Here is a 23,555-nt window from a genome sequence, read left to right as displayed (position 1 = left end):
AAAGATAAAGAACCGACATTATTTCATGTCATGCTTAAACTTTATGTAATTATCATAACAAAAGGCTTTCACCTGGACTTAACTAAAAAGTCAGGGAACTGCAGGTTCACTGTCCCACTCTTAACGAGGAATGGGGTGCGTGGATCTATCCACTAGAGGTAGAGAGAAAGAACTGGTGTGCCACCAGTCAGGCATGCTCATGTGCAAACTTGCCTTCTTCTGTCTCACTTCAAATAAAGTTTTTAACATTTAAATTGGTCAAAAAGGAAAGGAAAAAGGCTCTATGCAATCCTCACTTTCACACAGAATGAAGATACATTTTGAGCCCTAGCCCATTGGCCTGTGGACTGAAGGGTCCTGGATTCAATTCCAGTCAAGGGCACATGCGTGGGTTGCAGGCTCAATCCCCACTAGGGGGCGTGCAGGAATCGGCCGATCAATGACTCATCACTGGTGTTACTCTCTCCCTCTCTGAAATCAGGAAGAATATATTTTATAAAAAAAAACATATATTTTGATTTTGGCAGCAGGTGGAACATCTCTTGAGCATCCTAGGACTTCTGCTCTTATGGACCAGGTTGTCCCAGAGAAAACACAGTGTGACAGTGTCTTCTATTTCATCTTACTCTCCACAAGCACTCTTCTCTGTAAAGAGGAACTACATAGGCCGAGGCTGACGTGGGCAGCCTGTGTGCCTCCCCACGATGACTGTCCTACTCGAGTGTCCAGAATAAAGAAGCCTAATGTTCTGCTCTGCCCTGAAGGATTCTGAAATCAAGATGCATTCTTCATACTAAGATTGTTTTTTATAAAAATAGGCAGATAACTGTCACAAGATAACCATGATCTGTCATTGTTGGTGACTGCCAATGATGCATAGGGAAGAATACAGCTTGATTTTCAAAGCCTAACCCTGAAGAAGCAAGACAATCAAAAACTTGTTTCGTCTAGTTATCATAAGCCAGTTTGACACAGAAGTCACAAAGGGAGAATCTCACAGAGGGAAAAATATATCCAATTGGCCTGACATAGCACTTCTCAAATATAACCTACAAGCTCCATGTGCGGGAGAAAGATCTTCCAGGCATCAGAAGGGCAGGGCAAAACGCATGGCTGATGATGAACTCTGGGAAGGAGTAGGTGTCCTGGACCAGTGGTCGCCAACCTTTCAGACCTCACGGACCATCAGTGGTCGTGGACCACCGGTTGGTTGGCAACCGCTGCTCCAAATGTTTCCTTAAACCAGCAGTTGCCAACCTTTTGGACCCCACGGAGCAGCAGTGGTCCGCAGACCACTGGTTGGCGACTGCTGTCCCAGACCATTCAAATCTCTAAGGAAAGAATGAAGTCTTGAGTTTGTTCAGGTGCATGATGTAGAATTTTTTCGGATCCCATTTAATACTAACTTGGTACTACATAACATACAGATGGACCAATAGAAACTGAGCAAGTTTATACTGCAAAATGAATAATTAAAAGTACCTACCTCTGGTTCTATAGCTTTCTGGTTCAGACGGTTAAATTCAAAGGTGGCAGTGAGACCCACACTTTTCTACATGAATCCTCCTATGATACTTGGGCACGTAGGCCAATATAATCCAATGCATTGTCGATCGTGACACAGATAAAGTCAAGTAGTAAGCTTTTAATACTGAAAAATACTTCCAACCAACTTTGGTAACATTTAATCTACTTTATTTTAGGCCTTGTGGAGACACAATTTTGAAAATCTTAATTAAATGGTCCCCATTTTAAAGAAAACATGAACTGTAGCCAACAGAAGATATATGTCTATATTACCATTAAAACAAGTACTTTTCAGAAAGAATCCTTTAATAATTCAGAAATGTGTATCTCACATATACATTTTGTAAAAATGGTATCATTTCAAACATGCTATGAAAGGTGCACACATATTCTGTCTTATTGCCAAAATCCCCTCCTGTCCATTTCATTAGCATCACCATATTCTACAGTGGCCTGTGTACACTGTCCTAAAGATGAGCCTGTGGAAAGAACACAGGAAAAGCTACATGGGTCTAATATACAACTTGCTTCTTTTCTTCAAACACTTCTGCCCAAACTATGAAGATCTTTTAAATTCCTGGAATTATCTTCTCAGATCACTGAAATAAGTCAGCCAATAGCTCATTTCATCCTGGAGCACATAGGACTATACTAGTAGTAATATTTTTCATTTGTAAATAAATGGAGGGAGATTTTGTAAAAAATAAATTGAAGACTACATTTGAAGGCATAATTTTATTATTTTCACTACTGGGAGGAAGGTAATCTCAGTATATGCATTCCTTTTCTCCCTTCTTGAGGTCTGAAAACAGCACTTGTACACAAAAGATTTCAGTAAGAGACATTTTTTGGTACTTTTAAAAGTTCGGCTTTGCTATTATCCTTGAATAAACTACATCTCTTACCTAATCTTTTTCATTTCAGTTGCTAATTTGCTGAGCAAACCCTTTTCATCCACTTTATATAAAGTTAAATCTCAGTCATAGCCTCTTGACCTGTCAACACATCCTACTTATACACATGCAGACTAGATGGGGAGCTGCTCTGCCTTAGAGCTCGAAGAATTTATGGGCCAATTAATCCAAAGAGTAAGGTTTATTATAAATGAAATGGGGTTTATGATATATATTGCAAACTATATATATTTACTTTCTATATAGCTTAACTGTTTAACTTCATACATCAGATTACAGGTGTCCCTGTTTAAGCTACTTGTAGTTTACCTAAGGTTAGCAATATGCTAGCAACAGCATTTGATAGGATACAAATATGTCTGATGCTAAATGTCAAAAGAACTTCTCCCGTCTTTACAGATTTTTGGGGGGTGTTTTAAAATATATTTATTGCTTACATGGTTTGCTACAGAACAGCTTTTCTTCTCATTTTGAATTTGGAAGTTCTATACAACTGAATACAAAGAGGAACTAAGTACCAAAGCTAATCTTGTGATTCTGCTCATGTGGTATAAACCAGTTTTGTACAAACATGTAGAAGTAGTTTTTAAGTTCCCTTTAGAAAAATATGAATTCTATACATATATTATTTTTTACTGTTTAATGCATGGGCTGAAATCACTAGGATCAACTTCTTTCTTGAAGAAAAGAGAAGAGACGAAAGAGACGAACAGAGGGTTGAAGGTAAGTCGAATCTTTCTGAAACTGGTATCCCACTGTCACATAGCTTCCCTGGGTGGGGAGGGAGGGGGCACTTGGAAAAACAGCCCTTTGGATTTTTTGTTGTTTACACAGCCAATAGTTTCATGTAGTTATTGAACCTCAGCATTGTGTCCACAAATCAAAGAGAAAAACTTGTACGTCAAAAAACTTTTCAGAAGACACACACACACACACACACACACACACACACACACACACACATTAAAAGCTAAGAGGAGAATCAAACAAAATGTGTAAGAAACGAATTAGCTGGACATGCAAACTAAGCTATGATTCACTCAGAGTTTAAACAAATCACAAATTTCAGTTTAATATTGGGGGGAAGGGCAGCAGAACAACAAATAATACATTTCTCAACCTAATAAGATGTGGCAAGACATTATTGATTATGAGGGTACAGATGAAGGCTAAATAAAGCTTTAAATCAATAGTGATCATTGTGAGCCACAGCCCCAGTGCACCGCCAGGAGATTTCTGCTACGCCTCACGACTGTGTAGAGTTATGTCATGGCCTCTCCAGAATGTTGTGAGTTTTAGTGTGGAGAGTTGCAAAGAAAAAGAAAACACTAGAAACCCAAATAATAACTACAAAAATCACAACTGTCATAAAAAATTAAGGGATGCAAGAACTGGTTTTAACTAAGCAGACCACATTGGTATGAAGTGATGCAGGGACCACTTGTTCTGATGTATATTCAATAAATAAAACCTCATTTTGAAACTAGTTCAAACATCCCTAAAACAGTTAAGAATTATATATACCTCAACATTTCACCTTTCACATTCAAATATATATTCCTTTGAAGTCTGGGTGGTTGGATTTTGGCCAGCAGAAACTGGTGAGGAATTCAGAGAACTTTTTACTAGAGAATTTCAAAGCACTCCTCAGCATCTCACTTTCTATAACTGAATAAATGCAACATAATTATGAAACTGGGTGGCAGCAAAACAAATGGACTGAGCAAAAGGTGGATACTCAAGAAAATCAAATTTTAATCTCAGGATTATTAGTACCTTCTAAGAACCCACAATTTATCCCCATTGCAAAATATGTCCTGTGCAATGTGCACAGTGAAAGGAAATTGTTTTAGGAGAGTTCTATATAATGCAAGATATTAAAACACAAGGCAAAGTCTCAAGTGGTTAAAAAAAACAAGAAAAAAACCCAAGAAATTTGTTAATATCTTAGCATTTAATATCTGAAAATAGGTGAATTATTTAACAAACAGGCTAAAACATGTCAATTATATTTAGATTTGAAAATGTGCTGTCAATTTGAAATCGCAAGTTCTACTCTGAGTGAGAGGACTAACCATTCTCCTGATCAGCACGGCACCAGGCACACCAATGGCTCCTGGCCCTCCCCTCACCACTCTGCCCCACCCACAAAAGTTCCAACCACAGCATATTCATTTAAGAGGTGTTCCAATATAATGATTAAATGTATCAAATGTAAACATTCTTTTTCCTTTAAAGTATTTTCTAAATTTGGCCAAACTAAATATTAAATACGAAAACCTGCCAAATAGTGGTGATTTTTGCAGGATTGTTCCTGCTGGTCCCTCAGATAATCTAAACAGACAATCTAGGCAGACGCCGTTCCCTCTTCCAAATATCAATTCAAGGGAAATGAAGTAAAAGGCAGTTAAAACAGATACAGAACCCCTTAAACACACCCACACAATCATGACAACTTTCATATCTGACAATGGTTGAATTTCATTCCAAGCAGATAATTTAATGATAGTTTTAGTATAAAAAATTTTAAGTAAAACACTCAAGCAAGGATTCAATATCAGGGAAAGAGCAGCAGCTACAATTTTAAAATTTATTCCATAATGAGATCACCATTAACTCTGGGAGAAGACACTGGGAGAGAGTGCTGGCTTATGGAGACAAGACCTGCTAGTGGCAGGAGAGTGGGTAGGTCCATGACAACCTGGTGCCATTGTCCATTCTTCCAAAGCGGTATTTTCTTGAAAACCACAAACTTGAATCGCTGCTTAAGATAATCTGATTTCAACAATGAACTTATGGTACAGTTACTTTCACTTTTCCTCTGAAAAATTAGTTGAAAAGGACACAAACAATTCATAGTTTTATGTTCTAGGTGAAAAGGTACTATGGCCATATATATTTACTTTAAAAATTTGATTATGACAAGCTTCAGGTAAAAATCATTTTTAAATGGTCAATTTTTTCATTTACATATAACCAATACATCTTATTTACATGTATGACTCAATTTTTATTCAATTTTCTTCATATAAAGTCTATTATTTTAACTGGTATGTAACTGTTAAACACTTTTTTTTATAGAAACACTATTCTCTTATTCATAGGCAGTTTTGATGATAAAAGTTTGTCTCCATAATGAGAATGAGGACTGAATACAGTTAAAACCTCAATGAATAACATAAAGATGAACATAACTTCCTGTCTAGGGCCACATCAGTTATTCAAGAAGTCAACTGCCTCGTCTGCGTAAAGTATCGCTGCAACAAAACATAAGCAAGTCTGCTTCTGAGGACCTTGAAAAGAGTCTTAGACATTAACACTGCTCAATGCTGCTATTGATGTGAAATTCTTATACTGGGTTCATTTTTTTCTTTTCAAAGAACACTGATTTTTCTAGTGACAATGTTAAAAAGGTTACCTTAGTTCTTTAACCCTCCGAGAATTGGCAGAGTTAGGAAACCAACCAAAAATATACTCAGGAGCATGAGTCTGTCCCTTGTCTCTTAAGGGTTAAAGGGCAGGGATCGTTTATAACCTCTTATATAAGACACCCTATTCCACTTTTTTTTTAAAAGAAACCTTTTCTTTGGTTTCTTGTAATTTTTCAGTGAGTCTATCCTTGGTTTCTCCCATTTTCTCTGTGAGAAGCTCCTTTGTCTCTTCCATCTTATCCTGTAGATACTCCTTCACGGGAGGCGGTGTTGACATGTAGCCACGACTACGCAGATACTTCACAGTGAAGGAGGTTCCCCCCAAAGTCACGGTATATCGGGCAGGTGTTGCAATCTGAAGGAAAAAAGCAAACAGGCAGATCAATACCTGATTATGACTATCGTCACAGGCAGAAACAATGGGAAATTACTTTAATGCTTTACAATGCTAATGAAGTTGTATTCTATATGGTTCTCCCTCCTAACCAGTACCTAGAATTGGCACTTGGCACACAGTAGGGGCCCCACAAATTTTAAGCAACTCAACCAATGGTGCATTTCAAGGATAGTACAAGGGGGTTATGAGTGTGTCCTAGCCAAGGCCACAAGGTCATACTCTCAGGTTATTTATTTATTTATTTACTTTTTTCATCTATGCCACAACTCTTTGCTTATCAAAGCAATAAATCTCAGTGTTTGTTGCTCTATTTAAGACTGTGGTTACAGTAAATACTCAAGAGAATCCCCTTCCACATTTCCCACTATGCACAGGAACAGTGAGCGAGAAGAAAAGCTGCTAACAGTAATTACCTACATGTACAGTTTCACGTTTCAATCTAAACCCAACAAACATGCATTGAGCATCAATTTGCCTGCAAAGCACAATACCAAGCACATGGAAAACACAAAGAGAAAGAAGACATGATTCTAAATTCCTGGGCACTCATAATCAAATAAAGAAAACAAACTTTAAAAAATAAAAGTAGTGCCCTAAGCTGGTTTGGCTCAATGGATAAAGCATGGGCCTGCAGACTGAAGGGTCCTGGGTTCGATTCAGGTCAAGGGCACATGCCTGGGTTGCAGGCTTGATCCCCAGTAGGGGTCATGCAGGAGGCAGCCAATCAATGATTCTCTCTCATCATTGATGCTTTTATCTCTCTCCCTCTCCCTTCCTCTCTGAAATAATTAAAAGTATATTTAAAAAAATAAAAGTAACACAGAGACTGTGGTATGAACTATACAAGAGCTACACACAGTATGGGAGCATGGGATAAGGAGCAATTATAATTAAGGAAATGGTTTAAATCATTATCAAACAGTTTGATTTATTAAGGTTAAATTATGTCCACAAAAGCTATAAACTTGATAATTTATGAATTTAATAAATTTTAATGTTGAAAAACTCAGCAATTAAGCTTAGCTTGCTAGTCAAAATTATAATAAGAGGAAATCTCTCAAGATTTCAGAGGATTCTAATAAGGATGACAAAATAAAGCAACTTTAGTTTTGAGTGCTATTATAAAACCATAATTTTAAGTATTTTCATATAATAAAAGTAAAATAACATCTAGTTTTCAAATGCTTTCTACCTGTTTTCTCTCTTAGTATGAAGCTACAAAGAACCTCATAATTATATGTCAATAGAGAAAAGTAAGATTAATATGGCTTAATTCCACAATGAGTCTCTTCTTCTGAAAAAAAGACCCACAGGTGTAGAAATAGTTATAAAGATGTCATTGTCTAAATCCAGAAAAGTTATAAAGTCTATGAACTTCTAAAATAAAACATACACAACATCTAACAACTAAGTCTAATTAGGTTTATCACATAAAACAACTTGCATTAAACTTTATATTTTACTTATTAAGAAATGATCTATTTATAAACAGTAAAATAAATGCTAAATTTCACTTACAAGTCAGGTGGCATGCAGATCTCTGAATAAGAAAAATTAATATACTATGTATAGGAAAAATGTCAAAAAAAATGACTTGTACCTTAGAAATTCAGAAGTTTCACATGTGATCACAGCAGATTATGAATGATCTACCTATTTTCAAGGCATCTTCCTAAACCATCATTTTATTTACACTTAAATTTTTTTAAATTTTATTGGACATGTAAGAGATGAAATGCAGTATTTTCAAAAAAGAACTATTAGGTGCTAACATTGAGTTTTCTGGGGAACTGAGCAGATCATCGGTTAAGTGTGAGGAGTAATTAATTTCTAATAGTACCTACCTTAAACAAGGCATATGCTGTTAGGGCATTTCCACTCTGGGAATTTTTCAAAATGTTTACTATGCTGTCAGGTAACCCAATAAGCTCTAGAAAAGGAATGACATTCACTCCTCTAAGAAAGAAACAAAAAGTAATTTATATATATACATACACACACACACATACACATTTTAGAGATAAATAGTTTCAAAAGATTATCTGAAAACACCAAAACCAAATTTTGTTTAAACATCAGTTTTATATTATCAAGCACTTTAATTTCACTCTAAATGAACAATATGTACACAAACACCAGTGTTGTATTATAGCTTACTGTGTGCAACTTCTGCATTTAACATATTCAAAAAAATATAAGCATTTATCAAAGCAAAATTAATAACTTTATGTAACCCAGGAGAAAAGGGTCAGAATCACTTACCTGATCTTAGTTTTCTCAACTAAATATCACTTTGTTAGTTAGAATGTTCCAACTCAAACTTTAGGACCTAAGATTTTTTTACCTCTAGTATTACATGCCAAACTATAATATTATTGTAAAAGCAAGTTATATAACATTACTTACTGTATTACTATGCAAAGAATAAATGATTCTAATGATTTGAATAAATTATTTGATGAAAACTTTAATTATTCTAAAAGGGTCCTTTACACTATTATCAGAACTGAATAGGCAGGTGAACAATTACCATAAATTGCAACACATTTTTGGAGGGAGGGAGAGAAGGCAGAGAATGTCTCTAATCTGAGCTGTTAAGCCCTAATTTATTTGTAGTTTTTCTGATTATCAATATTTTATTACATTGGCACGTGCACACATTTGCAGATATTGAGACCCTTCACCTCTAAATCAGAACAAGGCTCTTGTTCTGTGATTCTCCTACATGAACATACAATTTCCTGAATTGGACTCTAGTATGCCCCTTAATGCTATCCTGTCATGTCTCTCTAGTCTCCTTTTCTCTAGAAATGATTCCCAGGACTTTCTGTCAAGGAGGAAGGCAGCATGTCTTTCTTGACACGGAGATTTTAAGCTTTCAGTCCAGTTGCATGGTAGACTAGCCCTCAATTTGGATTTGTCTGATTGTTTCCTCATGATTAGATTCCAGTTAAATGTTTTTCAAAAGGAAAACTGCACAGTTCATTTCGGTGCGTCAACAGGGGCCACATAATGGTAGTTTGTTCTATCACCGATGTTAAATTTGAGGTAGGGTTAAGGTAGGGTCCAGAGATTGTTCCACAGTACACATACTCTTTCTCTTTGTAATTCAGAAAAAAATTGCCTGGATTCATTATTATTATGGTAGTTGCAAAATCCTAATTTATTTTTAATATTAAAAAATAACTTGGTAACTGGGGAAAAGTCCCTCTCTATGATTTCATTATAATACTAAGAAACCAGGGATTACTCAATAGATATGGCTGAATATCATCAAGAAAAATTACCTATCATCTACAAAAGAAAACCAGATAACTGAAGTAATCTTTGAAGAGTTTAAGGAAGATGTCAATTACAAATCCAATCTGGTTTCTTCTATCTCTACCATCAGTTCTTTTAAAAACCTCTTTTTTAGACAGAATCCTATTAAAGCAAGACTTAGTATCATAAAGACTATTCTATGGCTCTAATAGTCACAATGTACAGTAACATCCTACCACAACATGCTAATTACCTTCCAGTGCCAATAAAATTATAAAATTACTCCATTAATCATTTTCTAGTTCAGACTAAACCCAGAATGTAAAATCTACATATTTAACATATACATATATAAAGGGGGAAAAAGATAAACATTTGGCCAAATATAAGACAAAATGGGGTGATTAAAAAAATAAAAACTACCATAATAATAACCTCAGACACCTTACATATATATCCTTTGTAAAATACAAAAACAAGCACCTGGTTCCACTTATTTCTAAAATACTGATTTGATGACTTGACTTTATAAAAAAACTTTTATTTTCTTTGGAATTGCTAAGTTTGAAGTATCAATGAAGGTTTGATTCAAAAAATATCCATTTTTGAAACTTTTTACTCTGAACTTCCCACAGCCTGACAAAAATCTCTGCTTCACAAACTGCCAGCTTTATGGATGTTCCTAGTGGCGCAGAAACACACAAGGGCAAAGGCACATTCACAGTCTGAATAAAGTGCAGTAAAAATCAGTCAGGATTTTGCCTCAGAGTGAATCTGTAGCTTTAGGAACCTGAGACCCAAAACATGAGGCATCTAAACATAGGGACAAAACCATCATCACAGAGCTACATTTGACCAAACAGAAGACTTCTGGTTAGAAGACATAATGTATCTGCAAGTTTTTGCCAGATAGGGACAACAAAGTTTAGTTTAAAATAAAATCCATTACCACGCACAATTTAGATCTCCCTGAAATAAAATGTTTCAAAAGCCTGAGGTCTTGATCACTGACTTAACTAAATACAGATGGCATTTTGCTTTATGGTGACTAGCGAGGCAGCATGCTGGTTGTCGGAGTGACTAAAACAAACATTGGTCAGTAATGCAATGTGACTTCTAATGCCCATCCTTCAAGTTACAAATGATTTTTTCTTCTTTCTTTTAATAGTAAGCAGGCGACAAGCTAAAACTAAAATAAAATAAAGCCAGCCTCTTGTCAGTTAAATTAAAAAACAAATCACCTGTATTTAATACAATCAACTCTAATCGATATCTAGAAAAGCCTAAGCAACCGAACGACCAGTTGACCTGTCACTATGACAGGCACTAACCACCAGAGGGAAGACACTCAATGCAGGAGTTGCCCCCTGGTGGCTCCCACAGCCAATCTCCTGGGCCGGCCAATTTCCCACGGCCCCGATCACCAGCCAGGCCAAGGGACCCCACTGTGCACGAATCCATGTACTGGACCTCTAGTTTTATCATAAAATCATCTCACAATGAAAGATAAATTGCCATTTGAACATATCTTAAGTCCTTATATTTTTTAAATATTACTTGCAATAAGATCTTACTAGAACAAATCAATTTTCAACTCCTGCAGTATTACAGATTCAGTAAAAACATTAAGGACTATGCTGGGAAGCAACAAACCCTACAAAATACAATTTTTTAGCTATGAGATGCCATATCAGAACTGGACCAGTAGTCACAGCTGGGCAGCAGTGGTGGGGCTGGCACGCAGATTTCGCGTGCTGGCAAACAGCCCAGAGACAAGTCCTGATGGGAATGCGGTGTGATTTTTAAAGTAGACTGTCTTATCACCATGCTTACACACAAACATTCTGCAGAAAAGAGGGGGAAGGATAAAACTGAGAGAGGTGCATTCCACAGGGGATGGCAGAATGTCACACTGCCTCAGGTGCCAGATAGCAATGAAAAAAACCCTTAAGATAACTATTATCACTAGGTTATTTGGGGTCCGATTTTTTAGTTACAGAAATCTTTAACTCAAGAAGGAAAAGTAAAGGAAACAAAAGTACTCTTTGTAATAGTCCAAATGAGATGATCATATTCAATTAATTAGAAATTTAGATTTCTGCCTCTAACGCCAGGAGACTGAATGCTTATTAATGGCAACCCAAGGAAGGCAGAAGAAACAAGTATTACTCATGTTATCTTCCACAGTACTGAATTAGAAAAATCCTCAATGGCTCAAAAAAGGAAATTTAAGATGTAAAAAGCCATTAATTAAGTATAAAAACGGAATGCCTATAATAACTTTTATGCAAAATGGTATACACTTTTATTCTCTGCTAATAAACTAAGGGCAGTTTCGAAGACTTCTATAAAAATTATCCATGTCCAGAAAATGTCATTAATAAGCAAAGAGAGAATTCCATAAAGTGTACATACAAGGACGTCCTGAGAAAAAATAAAAACATTAAAGAAAATACATAATAAAAAGATATAATTAAATAACAAAAACACAATGGAGAAAACTATGAAGAGAAACAAAAAAGCATCAATTACACAAGGTTAAAAAATCCTTTTATACCTTTTATAAAAATAGATCTCTAATCCCATGTTTCCCAAGAATAAGCATAATCTTAATTCCATCATCCTTTAGTAAATAATAAGCTTTCTCCAAGGAGTGGGCTTCATAAACAAAACTACCACATTTTATTAATACCTTAATATCAAGTTAAGTAAATATAACCAAACACTGAAAATCAATGGACTTTTGGAAAGTATAAAATAATTCTAATTCCATTAGAAGGGTTTACTAAACTGTCAAAATGGTCTCCATTGTGCTGTCATCATTGCCTCCAGGACAATGAACTCACTGGGCTTCTCAGGACCAGATCAGCACTTTTCTTGTTCACAGGAACAGGGACAGGTTGGTACCTACTGGGTTCTGCTAGAGCAGTGGTTCTCAACCTTCCTAATGCCGCGACCCTTTAATACAGTTCCTCATGTTGTGGTGACCCCCAATTTCATTGTTACAAATTGAACATAATGAAAGCATTGTGATTAATCACAAAAATAATATGTAATTATATATGTGTTTTCCGATGGTCTTAGGCGACCCCTGTGAAAGGGTTGTTCGACCCCCAAAGGGGTCCCGACCCACAGGTTGAGAACTGCTGTGCTAGAGGCAGAAACAAACTGGAAATTATTGGGAAGCTGTTTCTATGTGTATTCTTGCTCCAAAAGAAAGGAACAGTATTTAACAAGAAAGGAACATTTAGAACTTCTATGTTTTACAATATTGGCAGGTTAGGCCTACTAAATTAATTTTTTTGAAAAAGTTTATTTTATTGAGGTAAGAACACTTAACATGAGATCTATCCTCTTAACAAAATTTTAAATGTACATGAAATTAACTTCTGATAAGAATAAAAGATATACATTGACATTTATCAGATATGAGTAACGTTAAAGCATAAGTCTACAATTTGCTCAAGTTTGTGTCTATAACAGGTATTAGCCAAAATTTTGCAAAAATATCTTATGAATTTTCCATTAAAATCATACACATGGAAAAATAATAGATGTCTTTTTACATTTATGAACACTTTACGAAATATGTAAGTACAAAATTTCTGGTGCAGCTAAATTTCTGAAATATGATTTATCTCTGTGCTACCCTAAATGTTGATAGGAGGTGAACACAGAGACTAAGAGCATGAGCTTTGACATCAGACTCTTATTCTGGGAAAAACTAAGTTATTTTGGCTTATTATTAAAATCTGTTTTCTCATTAAGATGGGAATTGCACTACCTGCTTCATACGATTGCTGTGAGGATTAAATGAGATAATACAGTTAAAAAATTTAGCAATGCCTGATGTACACAGTAAGCAAATGTTAATTATTATTAAAATATGACAAGGTTATGAAAAGTAGTCATTCTCTATCAATTAAAGATATTAAAGCATTTAAAAAACTATTTAAGGCTTTCAAAACTAGTACACTTAAGATTAACAGACTGAGGATTCTCAGAGGGAAGGCAGGGGTAGGGGGGTAGGTGGGGAGAGATTAACCAGAGACTTTATATGCATACTAGAGGCCTGGTACATGAAATTCGTGCACTGGGGGTATGTTTGTGTGGGGGTGTTCCCTCATCCCGGCTTGCACCCTCTCACAGTCTGGGAGCCCTTGGGGTTGTCTGACTGCTGGCTTAGGCCCAGGGAGTGTGGGGAGCGGGCCTAAGCTGTCAGTTGGACATCCTTAGCGCTGCCACAGAGGCAGGAGGGGCTCCCGCCACTGCCATTGCACTTGCCAGCCATGAGCCCGGCTTCTGGCTGAGAGGCGCTCCCCCTATGGGAGTGCATTGACCACCAGGGGGCAGCTCCTGCACTGAGCGTCTGCCCCTGGTGGTCAGTGCGCGTAATAGCGACCGGTCGCTCAGCCGTTCGGTTGATTTCCATATTACCCTTTTATTATATAGGATAGTTATACCAACGGACACAGAAAACAGTGTGGTGAAGGCCCGGGGTGGGGGAGGGCAGGGTGGAGGGGGTTAAAGGGGAAAAAAGGGGGACATCTGTAATATTTCCAACAATAATTTTTTTAAAAAGATTAAACATTTTGATAAAACAGGGAAAGATGCTCAACCAAGCAAAAACTTACTTTATGGCTGCATAATAAAATGTTCCAAACCAAACACCAGAAGTTATTAGATGCACTGGAATCAACACTTTTCCATACTGTCTAAAAGTTCTCTTAAATCGTTGATAAAGGCTAATAGATTTGTCTTGTAAAGGATCAGGTTCTTCTTTTTTTTCTGAAGGCGTTCCTGGAGATGTGGCATTGGATGACATAACCCTCTTAGAGGAAGCATCTTGCTCCCACTGTTTATAATGAAGAACCCTCAGTTGGGGTGAAGGAGCATCGAATGGCTTCCTTTCTTTTGCAGTGCACTGGGCAGCAGATAAATGCAGCCATTGTTTTAGAGGAACCTGTACCAAAACTACTCTGGATTCAGCTGTATACAAAAGTAATGGTCCCTTTATATATTGACAGTGTCCAAAAAGACCAGCTTTATGTGGGTCCATGCATGTCCTATGTGCCAGTTGGAATACAGTCCTTGGTACATTCCATTGCATTTTGAAGAATGGTGATGGATGGATTTCAGCTTCTATAGAGAATAGATTTAAAAATTAGATTATATAGATTCCCTTTTTAAACTAATCTACTTAAAAACGAGTCATTAATTATTAGGAAGTAAAAGAAAAGACATTGCTACCAAATCCACAAAATTAATGTTACGGTATACAGTTGTAACATAATGCAATTTTAAAATCTCATTAAATACATCACTTAAATATGATAGAGTAAATGAGTCTAGCAGACATCATGGAGGGTTATGTTTGGAAGCGATTTTATTACTACAAAATGGATATTTGTAGGGCTCTATTATTCTACAAAGAAGCAGTATAGTATAATGGGAAGAAGTCTTAAGATCTGGAAGCAAAAGATCTGGGCCCTAACGTCATGGGGATATAATTCCATGCAATTCCCTTTTAGACACCAAGCCCACGTCCCCTAGTAAAATGATTATTTCACAGGCTGTTATAGGAAGTCTATGAAATTTCTGATGTAAACATGCTTTTGTAAACTAACAAGCATCATATAAGTGTTAGTTATTACGGTCTGATGAGTTGTTACCAGTATCATTTATCCTATAATGCCTTTAGACCAGCGATTTTCAACCTGTGGGTCGTGACCCCTTTGGTGGTCGAACGACCCTTTCACAGGGGTCGCCTAAGACCATCCTGCATATCAGATATTTACATTACGATTCATAACAGTAGCAACATTACAGTTATGAAATAGCAACGAAAATAATGTTATGGTTGGGTCACAACATGAGGAACTGTATTTAAAGGGCCAGAAGGTTGAGAACTACTGCTTTAGACTAAATTACATAAAACTGTAAATCACATGTTATTGGCTGGTGAGAAGAGAGATGGACTTCCAGATATCTGTAACTTTTTTGTCAGTAAAGTTAAAATGTAATTTTAAAAGAACATGGGCTTTGGAATAAAATGTACCCAACAGAGTTAATAGTGGTATTATTTTGAGAAAATTAGTTGGCCTCTCTAGATATAGGTTTCCCCACTGGTATGATAGAATTTTAGTATGTATTACTACATAGCAAATCAGTTCCGTTCTCTTGGCGTCAGGAAGTGCCACTGACCCCTTATCTCCACCCCACCCAATACTTGTTAACTTACTACAGTGGGGCCTTGACTTATGAGTGTCCCGACTAACGAGTTTTCTGAGATACCAGCTGTCTCTTGGCCGATTTTTTGCATTGAGTTGATAGAGAAATTTGAGTTAACGAGCTCCTTAACGAGCTTGGTCTCCAAACGAATTAAACTCGTAAGTCAAGGCCCCACTGTACTTCTGATAATACATTGAGAACAGGTGATCTTACTTTTTTAAATTGTATACTAAACAAGAGTTAACGAGACTTGAGTTAGCACCCCAATAAATCAACACTCCAATAAATAGAGCTACTCTACTACATTTTACACGAATATTTGTTATCTCAGTGCAAACTATTATCAAATAAAATCATCCACTAATGAATTGTTCCCTATAAAATTAATACCCTGACTCATCCCTCCCTAATTAATAATTAACATCAGCTCCTATCAGGCTCTTACAGATCATCCAACAACACAATGCAAATGAGTTGCAAAATGAAATTGTAAATATCTCAAAATTAGCAGGCTCCTAGGAAGTCTTTAAAGGTGATACTAGAAATTGCTACAGACAAAAGCAAAGTCAAGAAAGTCTGAAGAATCAGACCATTTAACAACCAACATGACAAGCTACAGGTGCTTCAAATAAAGAATATTAAATGAGTAAGAAAGGCCATACAGAAAGATTAAGCCCTTAATTATTTTTACAAAACTGAATTAATTCCGAAAGCCAAACATGCTAAAAAGCTCTTCCAACATGCTAAAAAGGCTCCTGCCTTAAGAATTATGCACTAGCCCTAACCAGTTTGGCTCAGTGGACAGAGCGTCAGCCTGCGGACTGAAGGGTCCCAGGTTCGATTCTGGTCAAGGGCAAATGCCCGGGGTTGCGTGCAGGAGGCAACCAATCAATGATTCTCTCTCATCATTGATGTTTCTCTCTCTCTCTCTCTCCCCCTCTCCCTTCCTCTCTGAAATAAATAATAAAAAAAGAATGAATTTAAAAAAAAAGAATTATGCATTAGATATTTCCTCTGCTAGGAAGTCTTTTCAAGTTAGCATGGCTAATTTGCTTCCCACAAGTCTTTGTTCAATGGCACCAGCTCCCTGATGCCTCCTTTGGCCATTCTATTTAAAATTGCTCCCAATCCCCACCCTTCCAGCCCTGACATCCATCCCTATCTTCCTTACCTTGCTCTATTTGTTTCTTTTTTCATAGCACTCATCTTCTAACATCCTTTATAATTTACTTATTTATTGTGTGTACTACTAATGGTCCCACAAGGACAGAGTTTTGTTTTTCCTGTTTAGTTCACTGCTGCATCCCAGGCCCCTAAAACAAAGGCTGGGTGGCACATAGGAGGCACTCAATAAATGTTTAATAAATAATTTGATAAAGCCAACACCCTCTTCCCTTTAAAAATGAACCAAAGTTATGAGGGGTGAATTTTCTCACCTTTAGCCTTCCCCCTCCCCGAGTTACCTGCATCCACACCCATCCAAGAATCCATTAACTTCTTCCTCAGAAAATAAAACTGTCCCTACATTCAAAGGCTAGTCCTCCACTTGTATTTTAAGCTAACTTCTTCGTTTTAGACTCTGCTCAACCAATTTTCCATATACAGTGGGGCCTTGACTTACGAGTTTAATTCGTTTGGAGACCGAGCTCGTTAAGGAGCTCGTTAACTCAAATTACTCTATCAACTCAATGCAAAAAATCGGCCAAGAGACAGCTGGTATCTCAAAAAACTCATTAGACGGGACACTCGTAAGTCAAGGCCCCACCGTGTGTGTGTGTGTGTGTGTGTGTGTGTGTGTGTGTGTGTGTGTGTGTTTACTGCTATTCTTGTTCCTGTACTTCAACTGCCCTCTGCTCTGAGTTCTTTTCCTTCAGTATATTGATATACCATTAAGAAATGGGTTCCTTTGTAATATCTGCCCAATTTCCAATTGTCTTCACTACATTCTAGGATCCCCAGATCAGTAGAAGCAGTCCCTGCTATAATTCCTGACCCACAGAGAAGAGCAATCACAGAACTTTTCACAGATCACCAAGGATGCTGGGGCACATCTCACAAATTTACTTCTCAAAATCATGTGAAATCACCTCCAAAGGTGAGTGAACAGGTCTTACATGGTAAATCCACTCTATCATCCCAGTCTCCCTTAGATCCTTGCCTTTATAGTATCCCAAGGCAGGTCTGGCATTTTAACTTTATTTAGCATAGGTCACCTTTGGTCCATGTTTCAGCCAAACAACCAAACTGTTAGAGCCCTTTCTAACCCCCCAAGCTATAACAGTGAATACAAAATCTCTGCTTCGTGCTCCTCTATCAATAAATTCAGCCTGATCTTTATGTTTCTTTCACAAGTATTCCACACTTTGGATATCCACCCCCACACATATTTCCCAGAGATCTATCTCATTTTTTTAATCAGTTTTTAAGAATGCAGCACACCTCTTCATGGGTCACACTTTGCAATTGACCCTTGGAGACCTGCTGAGACTGAAGTCGAGTTATAGGTCTAGAACAGTGATGGCGAACCTATGACACGCGTGTCAGAGGTGACATGCGAACTCATTTTTTTGGTTGATTTTTCTTTGTTAAATGGTGTTTAAATATATAAAATAAATATCAAAAATATAAGTCTTTGTTTTACTATGGTTGCAAATATCAAAAAATTTCTATATGTGACACGGCACCAGAGTTAAGTTAGGGTTTTTCAAAATGCTGACATGCCGAGCTCAAAAGATTCGCCATCACTGGTCTAGAAGCAAGGGAAGAGTGGTAGGGGCAGTTCTTGAGAATCAGCAATATCTTGCAAGGTAATTACCTCAGGAAAGGCCATTACAGGTTCTTCAGTCAAAGCATGTTAACTTCCTCAAACAGGTGGCAAAAAGGACTGATCAAAATTTAGGGCTCAGTACCCTATTCCAAATTTGAGGATCTTATTCCTTCCCAATCAACGCCCTCATTTTAACAGCAGACACATTGTCGATTGAGAATTCATTTTGTATTATAATTGAGCCACTTTGCAGGATGAGGCTCTGGGTTTGGTTTTCAGCAATCTCAGCTCTGTAACAGTAGGGGGTAGGGGGCAGAAAGGTTTCTTTAGAGAGGACACAGAAACTTTCAGGTCAATTATGCAGAACTTGAGCTGGGAACTTGAAGACTTGAGCTCATCCTCCCTGCCGCCGCCCCCCCCCCCCCCCCCCCCACTTTTCCCAACACAGTTAGGAGCAACCAGTCAGTCTCATTAGACTTGTTGACAAAAATGTCATCCAGAACCCTGTCTTTGCCCTGGCCGTTTTTTGCTCGGTGGATAGAGCATTGGCCCTCGGACTGAAGGGTCCCGGGGGGTTTGATTCCCAGTCAAGAGCACGGACAAACCCTGGTTGCAGGCTCAATCCCTCATGCGGAAGGCAACTAGTTGATGTGTGTCTCTCTCACATTGATGTTTCTCTCTGTGTCCCTCACCCTCTCTCTAAAATTCAATGGGAAAATACCCTGGAGTGAGGATTATCAACAACAAAGACAGAACTGTCTTTTGTAAGTATTTAAGTAGGAGTATCCAATGGTGATATTCTGTGTATCTCTATTGCCCCCTCAGACCTTGGACTACCAGTGCCCTTTACCACTGGTAGCCATTACTGCCTTTAAATCTAGTCAGATTTGGGAACCAATTACAGAACACCATAACCAATTCAGATAACTCATTCTTTTAAAACAAATTTTTAAATGTATTTTAGAGACAGGGAGGGGGGGAGAGAAAAAAACCCATGGATTTTTGTTCCACTTATTTATGCATTCATTGGTTGATTCTTGTATGTGTGGGGATCGAACCTGCACAGATAACTTATTCTTTTTTAATGTTTTTATTGATTTGAGAGAAAGAGGAAGAGAGGGAGAGAAACATTGATATGAGAAAGAAACAGATTGGATGCCTCTCGTAGGCACCCAACAAGGGATTGAATTCGAAACCTGGGCATGTGCCCTGACCTGGAATTGCACCTGTGACCTTTCACTGCATGGGAGGACACTCAACCAACTGAGCTACACTGGCCAGTGTGATAACTCAGTCTTAAGATTCTGTTCCTCTAGAATAAGTATGTCCAACTCAAAGGCCAACACGGGCCAAATAAACAAGGTTTAAATTTATGTGGGCCGCAAAAAAACAAAAGCTTCAATTTTCATAGAAACATAGGTTTTTGTTTTTTTAAAATATATGTTTAACTGATTTTTTACAGAGAGGAGGGGAGAGGGATAGAGTTAGAAACATCAATGAGAGAGAAACATCCATCAGTTGCCTCCTGCACACTCCCTACTGGGGATGTGCCCACAACCAAGGTACATGCCCTTGACTGGAATCGAACCTGGGACTCTTCAGTCCGCAGGCCAACACTCTATCCACTGAGCCAAACCGGTTAGGGCTAGAAACGTAGGTTTATTTCGATAGAGACATCTTGAAAACAAAGGGCTGAAATAAATGAGTGATCATTAACAAAAAATAATAGAACTTTTTTTTCAAAATATATTTTTATTGATTTCATAGAGGAGGGGAGAGGGAAAGAGATAGAAACATCAATGATGACAGAGAATCATTGATTGGCTGCCTCCTGCATGCCCCCTACTGGGGACTGAGCCCGCATCACAGGCATGTGCTCTGACCCAGAATTGAACCTGTGATCTCCTGGTTCCTAGGTCGACACTCAACCACTGAGCCCCGCTGGCCAGGCAATACTGCAATCTTAAGAATTTTTTCTTCTAGAGATACTTCAGTTTGAAATTAAGGCCTTCAATTGATTTGATAAGACCCACCCACATTATTGAGGGTAATCTCTTTTAGTTAAAGTCCATTGATTTTAGATATTAATCACATCTTCAAAATACCATCACAATAACACTTAGATTAGTGTTTGATTAAATAACTAGGTACTATAGCCTAGTTAACATATAAAATGAATCTCTAAACATAATAAACTTAGAGATTTCTCAACCAATCTTACTTTCAGCTTTTAAACCTTTTAAACAAGACTATCTTATGTGATCCAAAAGGCAGTAAAATTTTAGTAAGGGCACTTTGTGGACTGGAGGGATAGTCCTTCCTCCAAGACTTTTTAGAGAAACAAACCTTCCATAAACCACCTTTCTTTCTTATCTCCAAGAATATCATTCTTAGGAAGCTACAACATTGTATCTACATTTTAAAAACTGTGTTTATATTTCAAAAATGCGATCTTCGCTCTGGTAGGTTGCTCAGTGGTTAGAGTGTCAGTGCTGATGGAAGGGGCGTGGGTTCTATTGTCCTGTCAAGGCATGGACCTAGGTTGCAGGTTTTATCTTGGGCCTGGTTGGATCATGTGCAGGAGGCAACCAATCAATGTGTCTTTCTCACATCAATGTTTCTCTTTTTCTCTCTTTACTCCTTCCTTCCTCTCTCTCTAAAAATCAATGGGAAAAAAATATCCTTGGGTAAGGATTAAAAAAAAAAAAGTGATCTTCGACTCTACACCAGAAATTACACTTTAAAATTGCAAGTCAGAGTGTTCTAACTTTGAGAACCAATGACTTAAAAAGCGGAATGGTAACTACTACATCAGTTGCTTGCCTTTACTCTGACCAGAAAATTTACAAGTTGCTACTTCATTTCTTTCACTGATAAAATATAATCCAAACCAGGAGAAATCTAAACCAGGTGGTGTGAGTGGGTGAATAGTGGCCAAATAATCAAAACAGCACATAAAGCAGTCTTAAAACGGGTGAAGTAATTTGTCTGAACTTTTATAACAAGTTGCTTTTTAAAGACCTTTCTTGGCAATTCATTCATTCAGTTAGCAAGCACCACTATGAGGCAGGCACTATTAGAGACACTCAGGTCAAATCCCTGAACAAAATGATGATCCTGTCTTGGGGGATCTTATACAACTATTTTTTCTCTGAACATTAAACATCAAGCATTAAGAATTATCAAAATATTTTCTGAAAATCTACTGTTTGCCAGTCAATTTCTAGTTCTGAGTTTGGCTTTCAAAGCAGGCACTGTTTCATTATTAGCCTAGTCTGGTCTTTGAAGCTAGACCACGTTGGTCCAAATCCTAGTTCCACTAACTCCCAAATGCACAACCTTGGCCAAGTTATTTAACCTTCATCTCTAACACAAAAATAATCATAACTATCCCACTGGATTATGTAAGAATCGAATGAGTTCAAATGTGTAAAGCACTTAATCTGGCTGTCACACAGAAGGTACTAAAATATCAGCTACTATAATTTTAATTCAATTTCAAGAAAAACAGATATTATACATGTAATAATGGGAAAAATAACACCAGCAGTAACTTTCAAAACAGTTTTACCTGGTGGTCCATTTACTCCCTCCATTATTACTACTTTCAAGAGTTCTTCTATTCTCAACGGAATATACATGACTTCCAGTTGAGCTTTATAAAAACTACAAAACGTGAGCTCTACATATCCCATGCACACCATCAATCCATGGTGGAGTTTGTGTAAACACATAGGAAGAAGCATTTAATCTAATAAGAAAATTTTCCCTAAAATTATTTAGGTTAAAAACAGGCCTCATTCATTCTTGGGCCCAAAGGTTATAACGCCCACATTTTAGAAGTGACTAGGGCTGTAAAGGAAGTACACGCTGCGAATGTTGCCTTCCCCAAAGCGAAGTCTACTCATTAACATAACTGCCCTTACTGACCAGTCCGGCAGCCCAGTAAAACACGCTTTCAAAGCTGCTTGTAAAGGGATTGATTTTGGGAAAGTATAATTCAAGATGGACTGCAAACGTGCTCACGTTCTTACACCACGAAGGTGGGGAGGTGCCGAGGCACAATCAAGTTCCTATGCCCACACGTCAATCATCTTAGCCCACGGGCTCGGTTGTGCCCCGTCTCGGACTGAAGGCCCTCAACCACGGAGCGTCCCGGTCTCAGTACAGTAGGTGCCTTCGCCTCTCCAGTGCACAGCCGGGGACGGATGGACAAACAAAGTGCTGTCTCCCGCAACCCTCCCATATCAAAGTGCAGGCAACACAGACGACCACGCTACGAGGCCTTTCTCTAGACGAAGTGTGGGCTGCCCTTTCTCCAGAATCTCGGAAAGGCCTCCCCGGAGGGAGGTCTGGTGCCACTTCCCAAATAGGGCGATAGGGAACGAGCTGCTAATCCCTCGGGAGGAGGTAAGATGTTGCCCAAGACAACTCCGATGGCGGGGGCGCTCAGACCCCTCCTCGGCGGGCTTCCGAGGAAGGGAAGAGCAGAGGGTGCAGAATTACAAAGCAGAAAGCTAAAACACAGTCCCAAAGGCAGATGTGCAAGGACACCGGCCCGACAGAGAAGGGCGGGGGTGACCTCTTTCGGCCGCGGCGGTGGTGGGGCGGGCTAGTCCGGATCCCCGCAGATGGACCTCGGCCACAGCCCGAGGGGCCGGGCAGGGGTCGGGTTCGCGCCCGGGTCTGCTCCCCAACGCGCACCGGGTTGAAGGTGCCCTCTTCACCCCTCCCGTTGCCCTTAAAGGTCTTGGGCCCAGGCTACCTCTTCGGACGTTGAGGCCGCCGCCGCTTCCCGCCGCGCAGGCCGGACGACAGCTCCTCCGAGGCCACAGCGGTGTCACTCAACAGAGTGATCCGGCCGAGCGTGGGTCGGGATGCAGGAACCCGCCGAGCTCAGGTGGACGCTCGCCTCCCACCACCCTTGGCCCCACCAGCCGCGCCCACTAGCAACGTGCTCGCGACTGCTCGACCCGCCGGCGCGTCCCGGAGCACGCCGCTGCGCGCAGCACGACGGGACTTGTAGT

General features: G+C 38.6%; 1 protein-coding gene across 3 annotated transcripts; it reads right to left on the bottom strand.

Annotated features, from left to right (window-relative positions):
* Window positions 1-1,815: 1,815 nt before the first annotated feature.
* On the bottom strand, window positions 1,816-23,455 carry FAM210A (family with sequence similarity 210 member A). 3 transcript variants are annotated; one of them, XM_036321972.1, is made up of 4 exons: window positions 23,294-23,455; window positions 14,165-14,672; window positions 8,114-8,225; window positions 1,816-6,227 (listed from the first exon to the last, which is right to left on the bottom strand). In XM_036321972.1, the coding sequence occupies exons 2-4, from the start codon at window positions 14,638-14,640 to the stop codon at window positions 5,994-5,996; spliced, it is 822 nt and encodes a 273-aa protein (XP_036177865.1). In that variant the 5' UTR covers window positions 14,641-14,672; window positions 23,294-23,455; the 3' UTR covers window positions 1,816-5,993. The 3 variants fall into 3 exon arrangements, with proteins under 3 accessions (XP_036177865.1, XP_036177866.1, XP_036177867.1); XM_036321973.1 differs by lacking the exon at window positions 23,294-23,455 and adding an exon at window positions 22,555-23,267; XM_036321974.1 differs by lacking the exon at window positions 23,294-23,455 and adding an exon at window positions 18,577-18,595.
* Window positions 23,456-23,555: the final 100 nt, after the last annotated feature.

This window comes from Myotis myotis, unplaced genomic scaffold (assembly GCF_014108235.1).
Source record: "Myotis myotis isolate mMyoMyo1 unplaced genomic scaffold, mMyoMyo1.p scaffold_m19_p_9, whole genome shotgun sequence".
In the NCBI taxonomy this organism is placed as follows: Eukaryota; Metazoa; Chordata; class Mammalia; order Chiroptera; family Vespertilionidae; genus Myotis; species Myotis myotis.
Note: the sequence above shows the minus strand (reverse complement) of the source record. Positions and strands in the feature narration are given on the sequence as shown.